At 51.2% G+C, this 15,985-nt stretch overlaps 1 protein-coding gene across 2 annotated transcripts in view; it reads right to left on the bottom strand.

Moving 5' to 3' along the window:
* mapk15 (mitogen-activated protein kinase 15) overlaps window positions 1-15,985 on the bottom strand; it is a 159,176-nt gene that overhangs the window by 88,032 nt on the left and 55,159 nt on the right. For both annotated transcript variants that reach the window (XM_041185156.1, XM_041185157.1), the window contains exon 6: window positions 14,604-14,767. In XM_041185156.1, the coding sequence (XP_041041090.1) occupies window positions 14,604-14,767 (164 nt within the window). The remainder of the gene's footprint in view (window positions 1-14,603; window positions 14,768-15,985) is intronic.

Here is a 15,985-nt window from a genome sequence, read left to right as displayed (position 1 = left end):
CCCCCCCACACACACAACAGCCCCCCCACACACACACACACAACAGTTCCCAACACACACACACACAACAGTTCCCAACACACACACAACAGTTCCCAACACACACACAACAGTTCCCAACACACACACACACACACAACAGTCCCCAACACACACAAATACACAACAGTCCCCAACACACACACACACATACAAATACACAACAGTCCCCAACACACACACACACACACAACAGTCCCCAACACACACACAACAGTACCCAACACACACACACACACAACAGTCCCCAACACACACACAACAGTCCTCAACACACACACATACACAACAGTCCCCAACACACAAACACACACAACAGTCCCCAACACACACACACACACAACAGTCCCCAACACACACACACACACACACAACAGTCCCCAACACACACACACACAAATACACAACAGCCCGCCCACACACACAACAGCCCCCCCACACACACAACAGCCTCCCCACACACACAACAGCCTCCCCACACACACAACAGCCTCCCCACACACACAACAGCCTCCCCACACACACAACAGCCTCCCCACACACACAACAGCCTCCCCACACACACAACAGCCTCCCCACACACACAACAGCCTCCCCACACACACAACAGCCTCCCCACACACACAACAGCCTCCCCACACACACAACAGCCTCCCCACACACACAACAGCCTCCCCACACACACAACAGCCCCCCCACACACAAAACAGCCCCCCCACACACACAACAGCCCCCCCACACACACAACAGCCCCCCCACACACACAGCAGCCCCCCCACACACACAGCAGCCCCCCCACACACACAGCAGCCCCCCCACACACAAAACAGCCCCCCCACACACACAACAGCCCCCCCACACACACAATAGCCCCCCCCCCACACAATAGCCCCCCCCCACACACACAACAGCCCCCCCCCACACACACAATCGCCCCCCCCACACACACAATCGCCCCCCCCACACACACAATCGCACCACCCACACACACAACAGCACCCCCACACACACAACAGCACCCCCACACACACAACAGCACCCCCACACACACAACAGCCACCCCACACACACACAACAGTCCCCAACACACACCCCCACACACAAACACAACAGCCCCCAACACACCCCCACACACACATACAACAGCACCCCCACACGCACACAAAACAGCACCCCCACACACACACACAACAGCACCCCCACACACACACACAACAGCACCCCCCCACACACACACACAACAGCACCCCCCCACACACACACAACAGCCCCCCCCACACACACACACAACAGCACCCCCCCACACACAAACAGCCTCCCAACACACACACAAACAGTTCCCAACACACACACAAACAGTTCCCAACACACACACAAACAGTTCCCAACACACACACAAACAATTCCCAACACACACACAAACAATTCCCAACACACACACAAACAATTCCCAACACACACACAAACAGTTCCCAACACACACACACAACAGGCCCCAACACACACAAATACACAACAGTCCCCAACACACACACACACACACAACATGCCCCAACACACACACACACAACAGCACCCACCCCACACACACACAAACAGTTCCCAACACACACACAAACAGTTCCCAACACACACACAAACAGTTCCCAACACACACACAAACAGTTCCCAACACACACACACACACACAACAGTCCCCAACACACACAAATACACAACAGTTCCCAACACACACAACAGTCCCCAACACACACACACACAAACAGTCCCCAACGCACACACACAAACAGTCCCCAACGCACACACACAAACAGTCCCCAACGCACACACACAAACAGTCCCCAACGCACACACACAAACAGTCCCCAACGCACACACACACACACAACAGTCCCCAACACACACACACACACAACAGTCCCCAACACACACACACACACAACAGTCCCCAACACACACACACAACAGTCCCCAACACACACACACAACAGTCCCCAACACACACACACACAACAGTCCCCAACACACACACACACAACAGTCCCCAACACACACACACACACAACAGTCCCCAACACACACACACACACACAAAACAGCCCCCCACACACACAACAGCACCCCAAAACACACAACAGCACCCCACACACACAACAGCCACCCCACATACACAACAGCCACCCCACATACACAACAGCCACCCCACATACACACAACAGTCCCCAACACACACCCCCACACACAAACACAACAGCCCCAACACACCGCCACACACACACACAACAGCACCCCCACACGCACACACAACAGCACCCCCACACGCACACACAACAGCACCCCCACACGCACACACAACAGCACCCCCACACGCACACACAACAGCACCCCCACACGCACACATAACAGCCCCTCCCCACACACACACAACAGCAGCCCCCCCCCACACACACACAACAGACCCCCCCCCACACACACACAAACAGTCTTCAACACACACACACACACAACAGTCCCCCACACGCACACACATACTGCGTCCCCCCCACACGCACACACACTGTGTCCCCCCCACACACGCGCACACACTGTGTCGCCCCAACACGCCCGCGCACAGACACTGCGTCCTCCCACATACACACACACACACACACACACACACAGTCCCCCCTCCCACACACACACACAGTCCCCCCACACGCACACACTGAGTCCCCCACACACGCACACACACACTGTGTCCCCCTCAGACACAGACACTGTGTCCCCCCCCCCACACACACACACACTGTGTCCCCTCCACACGCACACACACACTGTGTCCCCCCCACACGCACACACACACTGTGTCCCCCCCACACACACACACACACTGTGTCCCCCCCACACGCACACACACACTGTGTCCCCCCCAGACACACACACTGTGTGTCCCCCACACGCACACACACACTGTGTCCCCCCCAGACACACACACTGTGTCCCCCTCACACACACACACTGTGTCACCCCAACACGCACACACTGTCTGCCCCAACATGCGCACAAACTTTGTCCCCCCAACACGCGCGCACACACTGTGTCCCCCCCACACACACGCACTGTCTCCCCATACATGCGCACACACACAGTGTGCCCCCCCAACACGCACACACACTGTGTCCCCCCCACACACACACACACACTGTGTCCCCACCCCAACACGCACACACACTGTGTCCCCCCCACATGCACACACACACTGTGTCCCCCCCACACGCACACACATACTGTGACCCCCTCACACACACACACTGTGTCCCCCAAACACGCACACACACACTGTGTCCCCCCCACACGCACACACACACACACACACACACACTGTGTCCCCCTCACACACACACACACTGTCCCCCCCCCACACACGCACACACACACTGTGTCCCCCCCCACAGGCACACACCGTGTGCCCCCCACACGCACACACACTGTGTCCCCCCCACACACACACACACTGTGTCCCCCCCCAACACGCACACACTGTGTCCCCCCCCAACACGCACACACACTGTGTCCCCACACACACACACACACACAGTGTCCCCCCCCAACACGCGCACACACTGTGTCCCCCCCACACGCACAGACACTGTGTCCCCCCCACACACACACACACACACTGTGTCCCTCCCACACACACACACACTGTGTCCCTCCCACACACACACACACTGTGTCCCTCCCACACACACACACACTGTGTCCCCCCACACGCACACACACTGTGTCCCCCCACACGCACACACACACACTGTGTCCCCCCCACACGCACACACACACACACAGTGTCCCCCCCACACGCACACACACACACAGTGTCCCCCCCACACGCACACACACACTGTGGCCCCCCCACACTCACACACACTGTGTCCCCCGCACACGCACACACACACACTGTGTCCCCCCCACACGAACACACACAGTGTCCCCCCCACACGCACACACACAGTGTCCCCCCCACACGCACACACACAGTGTCCCCCCCACACGCACACACACAGTGTCCCCCCCACACGCACACACACAGTGTCCCCCCCACACGCACACACACAGTGTCCCCCCCACACGCACACACACAGTGTCCCCCCCACACACACACAGTGTCCCCCCCACACACACACAGTGTCCCCCCCACACACACACAGTGTCCCCCCCACACACACACACTGTCCCCCCCACACACACACACACAGTGTCCCCCCCACACGCACACACACACTGTGTCCCCCCACAGGCACACACACACTGTGTCCCCCCCACAGGCACACACACTGTGTCCCCTCCACACGCACACACACACACTGTGTCCCCCGAACACGCACACACTGTCTCCCCCAACATGCGCACACACAGTGTCCCCCCCACACGGTGTCCCCCCCACATGCTCACACACTGTGTCCCCTCCACACGCACACACTGTGTCCCCCCCACACGCACACACATTGTGTCCCCCCCCACGCACACACATTGTGTCCCCCCCCACGCACACACATTGTGTCCCCCCCCACGCACACACACTGTGTCCCCCCGACGCACACACACAGTGTCCCCCCCACACGGTGTCCCCCCCACATGCTCACACACAGTGTCCCCCCACACACACACACACACACTGTGTCCCCCCACACACACACACACACACTGTGTCCCCCCCCACACGCACACACACTGTGTCCCCCCCACACGCACACACACACTGTGTCCCCCCCACACGCACACATACTGTGTCCCCCTCACACGCACACACACACTGTGTCCCCCCCACACGCACACACACTGTGTCCCACCCACACGCACACACACACTGTGTCCCACCCACACGCACACACACACTGTGTCCCCCCCACACGCACACACATACTGTGTCCCCCCCACACGCACACACATACTGTGTCCCCCTCACACGCACACACACACTGTGTCCCCCCCACACGCACACACACTGTGTCCCACCCACACGCACACACACACTGTGTCCCACCCACACGCACACACACACTGTGTCCCCCCCACACGCACACACACACTGTGTCCCCCCCACACGCACACACACACTGTGTCCCCCCCACACGCACACACACTGTGTCCCCCCCACACGCGCACACTGTGTCCCGCCCACACGCACACACTGTGTCCCCCCCCACACGCACACACTGTGTCCCCCCCCACACGCACACACTGTGACCCCCCCACACGCACACACACACACACAGTGTCCCCCCCACACGCACACACACACTGTGGCCCCCCCACACTCACACACACTGTGTCCCTCCCACACACACACACACTGTGTCCCCCCCACACGCACACACACACTGTGTCCCCCACACACGCACACACACACTGTGTCCCCCCCACACGCACACACACTGTGTCCCCCTCACACGCACACACACAGTGTCCCCCCCACACGCACACACACACTGTGTCCCCCCCACACGCACTCACACAGTGTCCCCCCCACACGCACACACATACTGTGTCCCCCCCACATGCACACACACACTGTGTCCCCCCCACACGCACACACACACTGTGTCCCCCCCCACACGCACACACACTGTGTCCCCCCCACACGCACACACACACTGTGTCCCCCCCACACACACACACTGTGTCCCCCCCCCACATGCACACACACACTGTCGCCCCCCCACACACACACACTGTCTCCCCCAACACGCGCGCACACACTGTGTCCCCCCAACACGCACACACACACACTGTCTCCCCGCAACACGCACACACACACTGCCCCCCCCCCACCCCCACACACACGCACGCACACACACACACGCACACACACACATCCCACGAAGGAATAAAATAAACTTGTCAGCTCAAGCCTGGATATTGCAGGATTCTTAGTCTCTGACCTGTTCTTATAGCCACAATATTTATGTGGCTAGTCCAGTTCAGTTTCTGGTCAATGGTAACCCCCAGGATGTTGATAGTGGGGGATTCAGTGATGGTAATGCCATTGAACATCAAGGGGCGATGGTTGGATTCTCTCTTGTTGGAGATGGTCATTGCCTGACACTTGTGTGGTGTGAATGTTACTTGCCACTTGTCAGCCCAAGCCTGGATATTGTCCAGGTCTTGCTGCATTTGGACATGGCCTGCTTCAGTATCTGAGGAGTCGCGAATGGTGCTGAACATTATACAATCATCAGCGAACATCCCCACTTCTGACCTTATGATGGAAGGAAGGTCATTGATGAAGCAGCTGAAGATGGTTGGGCCGAGGACACTACCCTGAGGAACTCCTGCAGTGATGTCCTGGAGCTGAGATGACTGACCTCCAACAACCACAACCATCTTCCTTTGTGCTCGGTATGACTCCAACCGGCGGAGAGTTTTCCCCCCGATTCCCATTGATTCGAGCTTTGCTCGGGCTCCTTGATGCCACACTCGGTCAAATGCTGCCTTGATGTCAAGGGCAGTCACTCTCACCTCACCTCGGGAGTTCAGCTCTTTTGTCCATGTTTGAACCAAGGCTATAATGAGGTCAGGAGCTGAGTGGCCCTGGCGAAACCTAAACTGAGTGTCAGTGAGCAGGTTATTGCTGATTAAGTGCTGCTTGATGGAACTGTTGATGACCCCTTCCACCACAAGGCACCGGAAATGACAACGGCAAACCCAGTCCCATCAACCCTGCAAAGTCTTCCTTACTAACACCGGGGGCCTAGTGCCAAAATTGGGAGAGCTGTCTCACAGACTAATCAAGCAACAGCCTGACATAGTCATCCTCATGGAATCATACTTTACAGATAATGTCCCAGACACCACCATCACCATCCCTGGGTATGTCCTGTCCCACCAACGGGACAGACCCAGCAGAGGTGGAGGCACAGTGGTATACAGTCAGGAGGGAGTTGCCTTGGGAGTCCTCAACATTGACTCCAGAATCCACGAAGTCTCATGACATCAGGTCAAACATGGACAAGGAAACCTCCTGCTGATTACCACGTACCGCCCTCCCTCAGCTGATGAATCAGTGCTCCTCCATGTTGAACATCACTTGGAGGAAGCACTGAGGGTGACAAGGGCACAGAATGTACTCTGGGTGGGGGACTTCAATGTCCATCACCAAGAGTGGCTCGGTAGCACCACTACTGACTGAGCTGGCTGAGTCCTAAATAACATAGCTGCTAGGCTGGGTCTGCGGCAGGTGGTGAGGGAACCAACAAGAGGGAAAAACATACTTGGCCTACATGTAACTCCAGACCCACAGCAATGTGGTTGACTCTTATATGCCCACTCCATTGTATCAAATCACTACAGAGACTCAAAAAAGGAATGAAACCAGACAGACCACCCAGCATCAAACAAGGCACCGGAAACAACAATGGCAATCTCAGCACTGTCAACACTGCAAAGTTCTCCTCACAAACATCTGGGGGCTGGTGCCAAAATTTGGAGAGCTGTCTCACAGACTAGTCAAACAACAGCCCGACATGAATTCTCATGGTATCAGCTCAAGCATGAGCAAGGAAACCTCCTGCTGATTACCACGTACCGCCCTCCCTCAGCTGATGAATCCTCCGTGTTGAACAACCAATTGGAGGAAGCACTGAGGGTGACAAGGGCACAGAATGTACTCTGGATGGGGGACTTCAATGTCCATCACCAAGAGAGGCTCGGTAGCACCACTACTGACCGAGCTGGCTGAGTCCTAAAGGACATAGCTGCTAGACTGGGTCTGCGGCAGGTCGTAAGGGAAACAACAAGAGGGGAAAAACATACTTGACCGCATCCTCACCAACCTGCCTCCTGCAGATGCATCTGTCCATGACAGTATTGGTAGGAGTCACCACCATACAGTCCTTGTACAGATCAAGTCCCACCTTCACATTGAGGATACCCTCCATCGTGTTGTGTGCTAAATGGGACAGATTTCGAACAGATCTGGCAACTCAAGACTGGGCATCCATGAGGTGCTGTGGGCCATCAGCAGCAGCAGAATTGTACTCGAACACAATCTGTAACCTCATTGCCCGGCTTATCCCCCACTCTACCATTACCATCAAGCCTGGGGATCAGCACTAACTAGTTCAATGAAGATTGCAGGAGGGCATGCCAGGAGCAGCACCAGGCATACCTAAAAATGAGGTGTCTACCTGGTGAAGCTATAACACAGGACTACTTGCGTGCCAAACAGCATAAGCAGCAAATGATAGACAGAGCTAAGCGATCCCACAACCAATGGATCAGGTCGAAGCTCTGCAGTCCTGCCACATCCAGTCGCAAATGGTGCTGGACAATTGAACAACTCTCTGGAGGAGGAGGAGGCTCCATAAATATCCCCATCCTCAATGATGGAGGAGCCCGGCACACCAGTGCAAAAGATAAAGCTGAAGCATTCTCAACAATCTTCAGTCAGAAGTGCCGAGTGGATGATCCATCTCTGTCTCTTCCGGAGGTCCCCAGCATCACAGATGCCAGTCTTCAGCCAATGCGGTTCACTCCACATGATATCAAGAAATGGCTGAAGACACTGGATACTGCAAAGGTTATGGGCCCTGACAATATTCCAGCAATAGTAATGAAGATTTGAGCTCCAGAACTCGCTGCACCCCTAGCCAATCTGTTCCAGTACAGATACAACACTGGCATCTACCCGGCTATGTGGAAAATTGCCCAGGTATGTCCTGTACACAAGAAGCAGGAAAAACCCTACCCAGTCACTTAGCGCCCCATCAGTCCACTCTCCATCATCAGTAAAGTAATGGAAGGGGTCATCAACAGTGCTATCAAGCGGCACTTGCTTAGCAATAACCTGCCCAGAGATGCCCAGTTTGGGTTTTGCCAGGGCCACTCAGCTCCTGACCTCATGACAGCCTTGGTTCAAACATGGACAAAAGAGCTGAACTCCCGAGGTGAGGTGAGAGTGACTGCCCTTGACAACAAGGCAGCATTTGACCGAGTGTGGCATCAAGGAGCCCGAGCAAAACTCGAATCAATGGGAATCGGGGGAAAACTCTCCAGTGGTTGGAGTCATACCTAGCACAAAGGAAGATGGTTGTGGTTGTTGGAGGTCAGTCATCTCAGCTCCAGGACATCACTGCAGGAGTTCCTCAGGGTAGTGTCCTCGGCCCAACCATCTTCAGCTGCTTCATCAATGACCTTCCTTCCATCATAAGGTCAGAAGTGGGGATGTTCGCTGATGATTGAGCAATGTTCAGCACCATTCGCGACTCCTCAGATACTGAAGCAGTCCATGTCCAAATGCAGCAAGACTTGGACAATATCCAGTCTTGGGCTGACAAGTGGCAAGTAACATTCGCACCACACAAGTGTCAGGCAACGACCATCTCCAACGAGAGAGAATCCAACCATACCCCTTGATGTTCAATGGCATTACCATCACTGAATCCCCCACTATCAACATCCTGGTGGTTACCAGTGACCAGAAAGTGAACTGGACTAGCCATATAAATACCATGGCTACAAGAGCAGGTCAGAGGCTAGGAGTCCTGCAGCGAGTAACTCACCTCCTGATTCCCCAAAGCCTGTCCACCATCTACAAGGCACAAGTCAGGAGTGTGAAGGAATACTCCCCACTTGGCTGGATGAGCTGCAGCTCCTACAAAGCTCAAGAAGCTTGACACTGTCCAGGACAAAGCAGCCCGCTTCATTGGCACCACATCCACAAACATTCACTCCCTCCACCACCACCGACGCACACTAGCAGCAGTGTGTACCATTTACAAGATGCACTGCAGAAACTCACCAAGGCTCCTTTAACAGCATCTTCCAAACCCATGACCACTACCATCTAGAAAGACAAGGACAGCAGATAGATGGGAACACCATCACCTGGAAGTTCCCCTCCAAGTCACTCACCATCCTGACTTGGAAATATATCGCCTTTCCTTCACTGTCGCTGGGTCAAAATCCTGGAACTCCCTCCCTAACAGCACTGTGGGTGTACCTACACCACATGGACTGCAGCGGTTCAAGAAGGCAGATCACCACCACCTTCTCAAGGGCAACTGGGGATGGGCAATAAATGCTGGCCCAGCCAGCGAAGACCACATCCCCTGAAAGAATTTTTATAAAGTCCCGCCACACACACAGCCCCACACACTACACAACACATACCACACACATATCATTATTTCTAATTCTGATTCAGCCTCAAAGTCTAGTTAAGAATATGACATAAGAAATAAGGGCAGTTGTGGACCATACAGTGCATCGAACCTACTCACAATGATCTTTCTAATCCACCAGTTAATTATCAATACCAGTTTACCAAATGACAGTTTAAAACAGCGAGAGGCCAGCTGGGATTTTCACAGTTTAAAACAGTGAGGGGAGAGCTGGGAGCACATGGAGAGGGGACCTGTGTGAGAAGGGAGCGGGAGGTAAAAACCAGTGGCAGGGAGGTGCTTCAACCTGTTTCTACCTGTCAGAGCCAGAGTCAGGAAAACAGGTAGGTGATTGGCAGGTATCTCCTCTTTGTCTCTTTTGATTGGCCAAGTGGTTTAAATCAGGAGATGTTATCACAGCTATACAGTACTTAAAATACTTAACAGCCAAATTAATTAATTAAATAGAATAGAGATGGTTGAGCAGGTGATGTGTTGCAGCTGTAGTATGTGGGAACTGGAGGACACCGGTGTGATCCATGGTGACCACTTCTGCAGCAAGTGTTGGTTGCTCCAGGAACTCTAGCTCAGAACTGATGAGCTGGAGACCGAGCTTCAGACACTGCGACACATCAGGGAGGGGGACAGTTACCTGGACACTGTGTTTCAGGAGACAGTCACACCCCTTAGATTAATTACATTAAATATAGTCCATAGTCAGGGACAGGAGGGTGTGACTGCGAGTGAGGTAGGTATGGGGATCCAGAATTTAGCTTTGGAAGAGCCTCAGCCAGTGCCCTTGTCCAATAGGTACGAGGTTCTTGCTCCCAGTGTGGACGAGGCCACAGACTGCAGGGAGGATGAGCGAACTGACCACAGCACCGTGGTACAGAGCGCCATTCGAGTGGGGGGAGAAATGAGAAATGTAGTAGGAATAGGGGATAGCATAGTTAGGGGAATATATACTGTTCTTTGCAGCAAAGAGAGAGTCCCGAAGGCTGTGCTGCCTATCTGGTGCCAAGGTTAAGGACATCTCTTCTGGGCTGGGACTAGGAAAGAGGTTCTGCTGAGGGACTAAGAGCAGCTCGGGGCTGAATTAAAAGCAGAACCACAAAGATAATAATCCCTGGATTACTACCTGAGCCATGTGCAAATTGGCATAGGGTAAATAAGACTAGAGAGGTAAACGGGTGGCTCAAAGATTGGTGTGTGAGAAATGGGTTCCGATTGATGGGGCACTGGCACCAGTACTGGGGAAGGAGAGAGCTGCTCCATTAGGATAGGCTTCATTTGAATCATGCTGGGACCGGTGTCCTGGTGAATCACATAACTAGGGCTGTAGATAGGATTTCAACTCATTAGTGGGGGGAGGGTTCAATTGAAGGGAAGTTTAAAAAATCAAAAATAATCGAGAGAGCAGAGGTGGAGGGTAGTGAAGAGGCAAACGATAATCAAAGTGTGACAGGAAGGGGCAGAAAAGTGCAGCAGAAATTAGAACCAGAATGAGCAAAAAGTCAAAATTGACAGCTCTTTATCTGAATGCACACAGCATTTGTATCAAGATGGATGAGTTGATGGCACAATTAGAAATAAATGGATAGGACTTGAAAGCTATTACAGAGAAGTCGTTGCATGGTAAACAAGACTGGGAACTCAATATTTAAAGATATTCAATGTTCTGGAAAAATAGACAGAAGGAAAAGGAGGTGGGGTAGCTTTGTTAATAAAGGAAGTTATCAGTGTGGTGGTGAGTAGTGATATAGATGCAACAGATCATGATATGGAATCAGTTTGGGTGGAAATAAGGAATAGCAAGGGGAAGAAGTCACAGGTGGGAGTCGTCTATAGACCCCCAAAGAGTTGCGTCACTGCGGGAGAAAGTATAAATTAGGAAATAATGGAGGTGTGTAAGAAGGGGGCTACAATTATCATGGGTGATTTTAATCTGCATATTGACCGGACAAATCAGATTGGCAGGGGTAACATGGAAGACAAATTAGTAGAGTGCATCAAGAATTGTTTCTTAGAGCAATACGTTGCAGAACCAACCCGGGAACAGGCTTTTTTTTAGATCTAGTAATGTGTAATGAGGTGGGATTAATAAGAAGTCTCATAGTTAAGGACCCTCTGGGGGGTAGTGATCACAACATGGTAGAATTTCAAATTCAGTTTGAGGGCAAGCAACTCGGATCTCAAACCAGTGTCCTCAACTTAAATAAGGGCAATTACAGAGGTATGAACAAAGAATTCTCTAAAGTGGGCAGGGAAAATAGACTAAAGGGAAGGTCAGTGGATGAGCAGAGGCAGATATTTAAGCAGATACTTCATAATGTTCAGCAAAAATTTATCCTGGGCAAAAAGAAGGACTCGAAGAGAAGGATGAACCACCTGTGGTTAAAAAAGTGGTCAAGGGGAGTATCCAATCAAACACTAAGGCATACAAAGCAGTGAAAACTGGTCGAAGGCCAGAGGATTGGGATTTTTTTTTTAGGAACCAGCAGCGGATGACTAAAAAACTAAAGAGGGAGAAAATTGATTATGAAAGTAAATTGGCAAGAAATATAAAAACAAACAGTAAAAGCCTCAATGGGTTTATAAAAAGAGAGTGGCCAGAGTGAGCGTGGGACACTTGGAGGATGCGAGTGGAGAATCGATAACGGGGAACAGGGAAATGACAAATAATTTAAACCAATATTTTGCATCGGTTTTCACGGAGAAGGACACTATAAACATCCCAAAGGTACCAGATAAGCGAGGAGTTAATGGGAGGAAAGATCTTGTAACAGTCTCTATCACAAGGGACAAAGTATTTGACAAACTAATGGGACTAAAGGCAGACAAGTCACCAGCACCTGATGACCTGCACCCAAGGATTTTAAAGGAAGTGGCTGCAGGGATAGTGGGGACATTGGTCGAAATATTCCAGAACTCACTGGATTCCAAGAGAGTCCCAGCAAATTGGAAAACTGCTAATGTGATGCCCCTGTTCAAGAAGGGAGGGAGACAAAAAGCAGGAAACTATAGGCCTGTCAGCCTAACATCTGGCATTGGGAAAATGTTAGAGTCCATTATTAAGGAAGAAATAGCAGGCCATTTAGAAAAGCTTAACACAATCAAAGAGAGTCAACATGGTTTTGTAAAGGGAAATCATGTTTGACAAATTTGCTGAAGTCCTTTGAGGATATAACAAGCAGAGTTGATAAAGGGGAATTGGTAAATGTAGTGTTTTTGGCTTTCCAGAAGGCATTCGATAAAATGCCACATAAAAGGTTATCGCACAAGATAGCTCACGGTACTGGGGGTAATGTATTAGCATGGATTGAGGATTGGTTAACACATAGAAGAGAGTGTCAGCATTAATGGGTCTTTTTCAGGTTGTAAAGGTGTAACTAGTAGAGCGCCACAAGGATCAGTCTCAATTATTTACTACCTATATTAATGACTTGGAGGCAAAGTGTAATGTATCCAAATTTGCTGACGATACAAAAATAGATGGGAGGGAATGTTGTGATGGGGACATAAGGAATCTGCAAGGGGATATAGGCAGGTTGAGTGAGTGGGAGAAAACTTGGCAGACGGAGTTTAATGTAGGAAAGTGTGAGGTCATGCACTTTAGTGGGAAGAATCAAAAGACAGACTATTATTTAAATGGAGAAAGGCTCCAAAAAATGCAGCACGGAGGGATCTGGGTGTTCGTGTGCATGGAACACAAAAGGTTAGCATGTAGGTGCAGCAAGTAATTAAGGCAGCAAATGGAATTTTGGCCTGTATTGCTAGGAGGCTGGAGTTTAAAAATAGGGAAGTCTTGTTACAATTGTACAGGGTGTTGGTGAGGCTGTACCTGGAGAACTGTGTACAGTTTTGGTCCCTGTATTTAAGAAAAGATACCCTGGCAGCTCAAAAGAGATTCACTAAGCTGATTCGTGGGATGAAGGGGTTGCCTTATCAAGAACAGCTAAACAGATTATTATTGATTAGAGTTTAGAAGAATGAGGGGTGATCTTATTGAAACATACAAGATTCTGAGGGGGTTTGACAGGGTAGATGTTGAGAAGGTGTTTCCACTAGTGGGAGAATCTCAAACTAGAGGACATAGTTACAGAAGAAGGGGACACTCATTTAAAACTGAGATGAGAAGGAATTTTTTTTCTCAGAGGGTAGTGAATGTCTGGAATTCTCTACCTCAGAGTTGTGGAGGCTAGATCACTGAAATGATATAAAGAGGAGGTAGATAGATTTTTGAAATATCAGGGAGTTGAGGGCTATGAGGAGCTGGCACGAAAGAGGAGTTGAGGCCTGGGGAAGATCAGCCATGATCTTGTTGAATGGCGGGGGCAGGCCTGAAGGGCTGAATGGCCTACTCCTGGTCCTGTTTCTTATATTCTTAATACCACTACATCTTCTGACACCATTACATCTTCTGACCTGGGCGATGCGAGGAGGATTTCAGGTGCTCGATACCAGCGAGTAGCCACGTACTCCGTTAATGCCGCATTCCCCTGCTCCTCCTGGATCTGGTTAATGCAGCGAGCTAGACCAAAGTCGCAGAGTTTGACAAAACAGTCCGCATCCAGGAGGATGTTCGAAGGCTGGAGAGTGAGAACAGAGCTAGAGTAAGAAGGTCAGAGAACGGTTCAGCCTCAATAAACTCTCCCTACACATGAAAATGTGTAATGCCCTCTTCAACAATCTGTCTCTGTACATGAAAATATACACTACCCACCTCAATAATCCATCTCTCTATGCGAAAATACACACTACCCACTTCAACAATTCGTCTCTGTGCATGAAAATATACACTGCCCACCTCAATAATCCATCTCTGTACATAAAAATATACACTGCCCACTTCAACAATCCGTCTCTGTACATAAAAATATACACTGCCCACCTCAATAATCCATCTCTGTGCATGAAAATATACACTGCCCACCTCAATAATCCATCTCTGTGCATGAAAATATACACTGCCCACCTCAATAATCCATCTCTGTGCATGAAAATATACACTGCCCACCTCAATAATCCATCTCTGTGCGTGAAAATATACACTGCCCACCTCAATAATCCATCTCTGTGCATGAAAATATACACTGCCCACCTCAATAATCCATCTCTGTACATAAAAATATACACTGCCCACCTCAACAATCCGTCTCTATACATAAAAATATACACTGCCCACCTCAATGATCCATCTCTGTGCATGAAAATATACACTGCCCGCCTCAATGATCCATCTCTGTATATGAAAATATACACTGCCCACCTCAACGATCCATCTCTGTATGGGAACATGTACATGCCTTTATTCCTTTGAGTTTAGAAAATTAAAGCTTGATCTCATTGAGCTGTTGACGGTTAAAGAAGTTTTTCTCCATTGAAAACAAAAACAGAATTACCTGGAAAATCTCAGCAGGTCTGGCAACATTGGCGGAGTAGAAAAGAGTTGATGTTTCGAGTCCTCATGACCCTTCAACAGAACTAGGTGAATCCAAGAAAGGGGTGAAATATAAGCTGGTTTAAGGTGTGTGTGGTGGTGGTGGGGGGTGGGGGGGAGAGAAGTGGAGGAGGCCCCAAACGCTTCCTCTTCACCATGGACGTCCAATCCCTCTACACCTCCATCCCCCACCAGGATGGTCTGAGGGCCCTTAGCTTCTTGCTCGAATCCCCATCCACCACTACTCTCCTCCGTCTGGCTGAACTTGTTCTCTCACTGAACAATTTCTCCTTCAACTCCTCTTACTTCCTCCAAATAAAAGGTGTAGCTATGGGTACCCGCATGGGCCCCAGCTATGCCTGTCTCT

The sequence above is a fragment of the Carcharodon carcharias genome, chromosome 3, assembly GCF_017639515.1.
Source record: "Carcharodon carcharias isolate sCarCar2 chromosome 3, sCarCar2.pri, whole genome shotgun sequence".
NCBI lineage: Eukaryota > Metazoa > Chordata > Chondrichthyes > Lamniformes > Lamnidae > Carcharodon > Carcharodon carcharias.
This window is presented reverse-complemented; position numbering and strand designations above follow the sequence as displayed.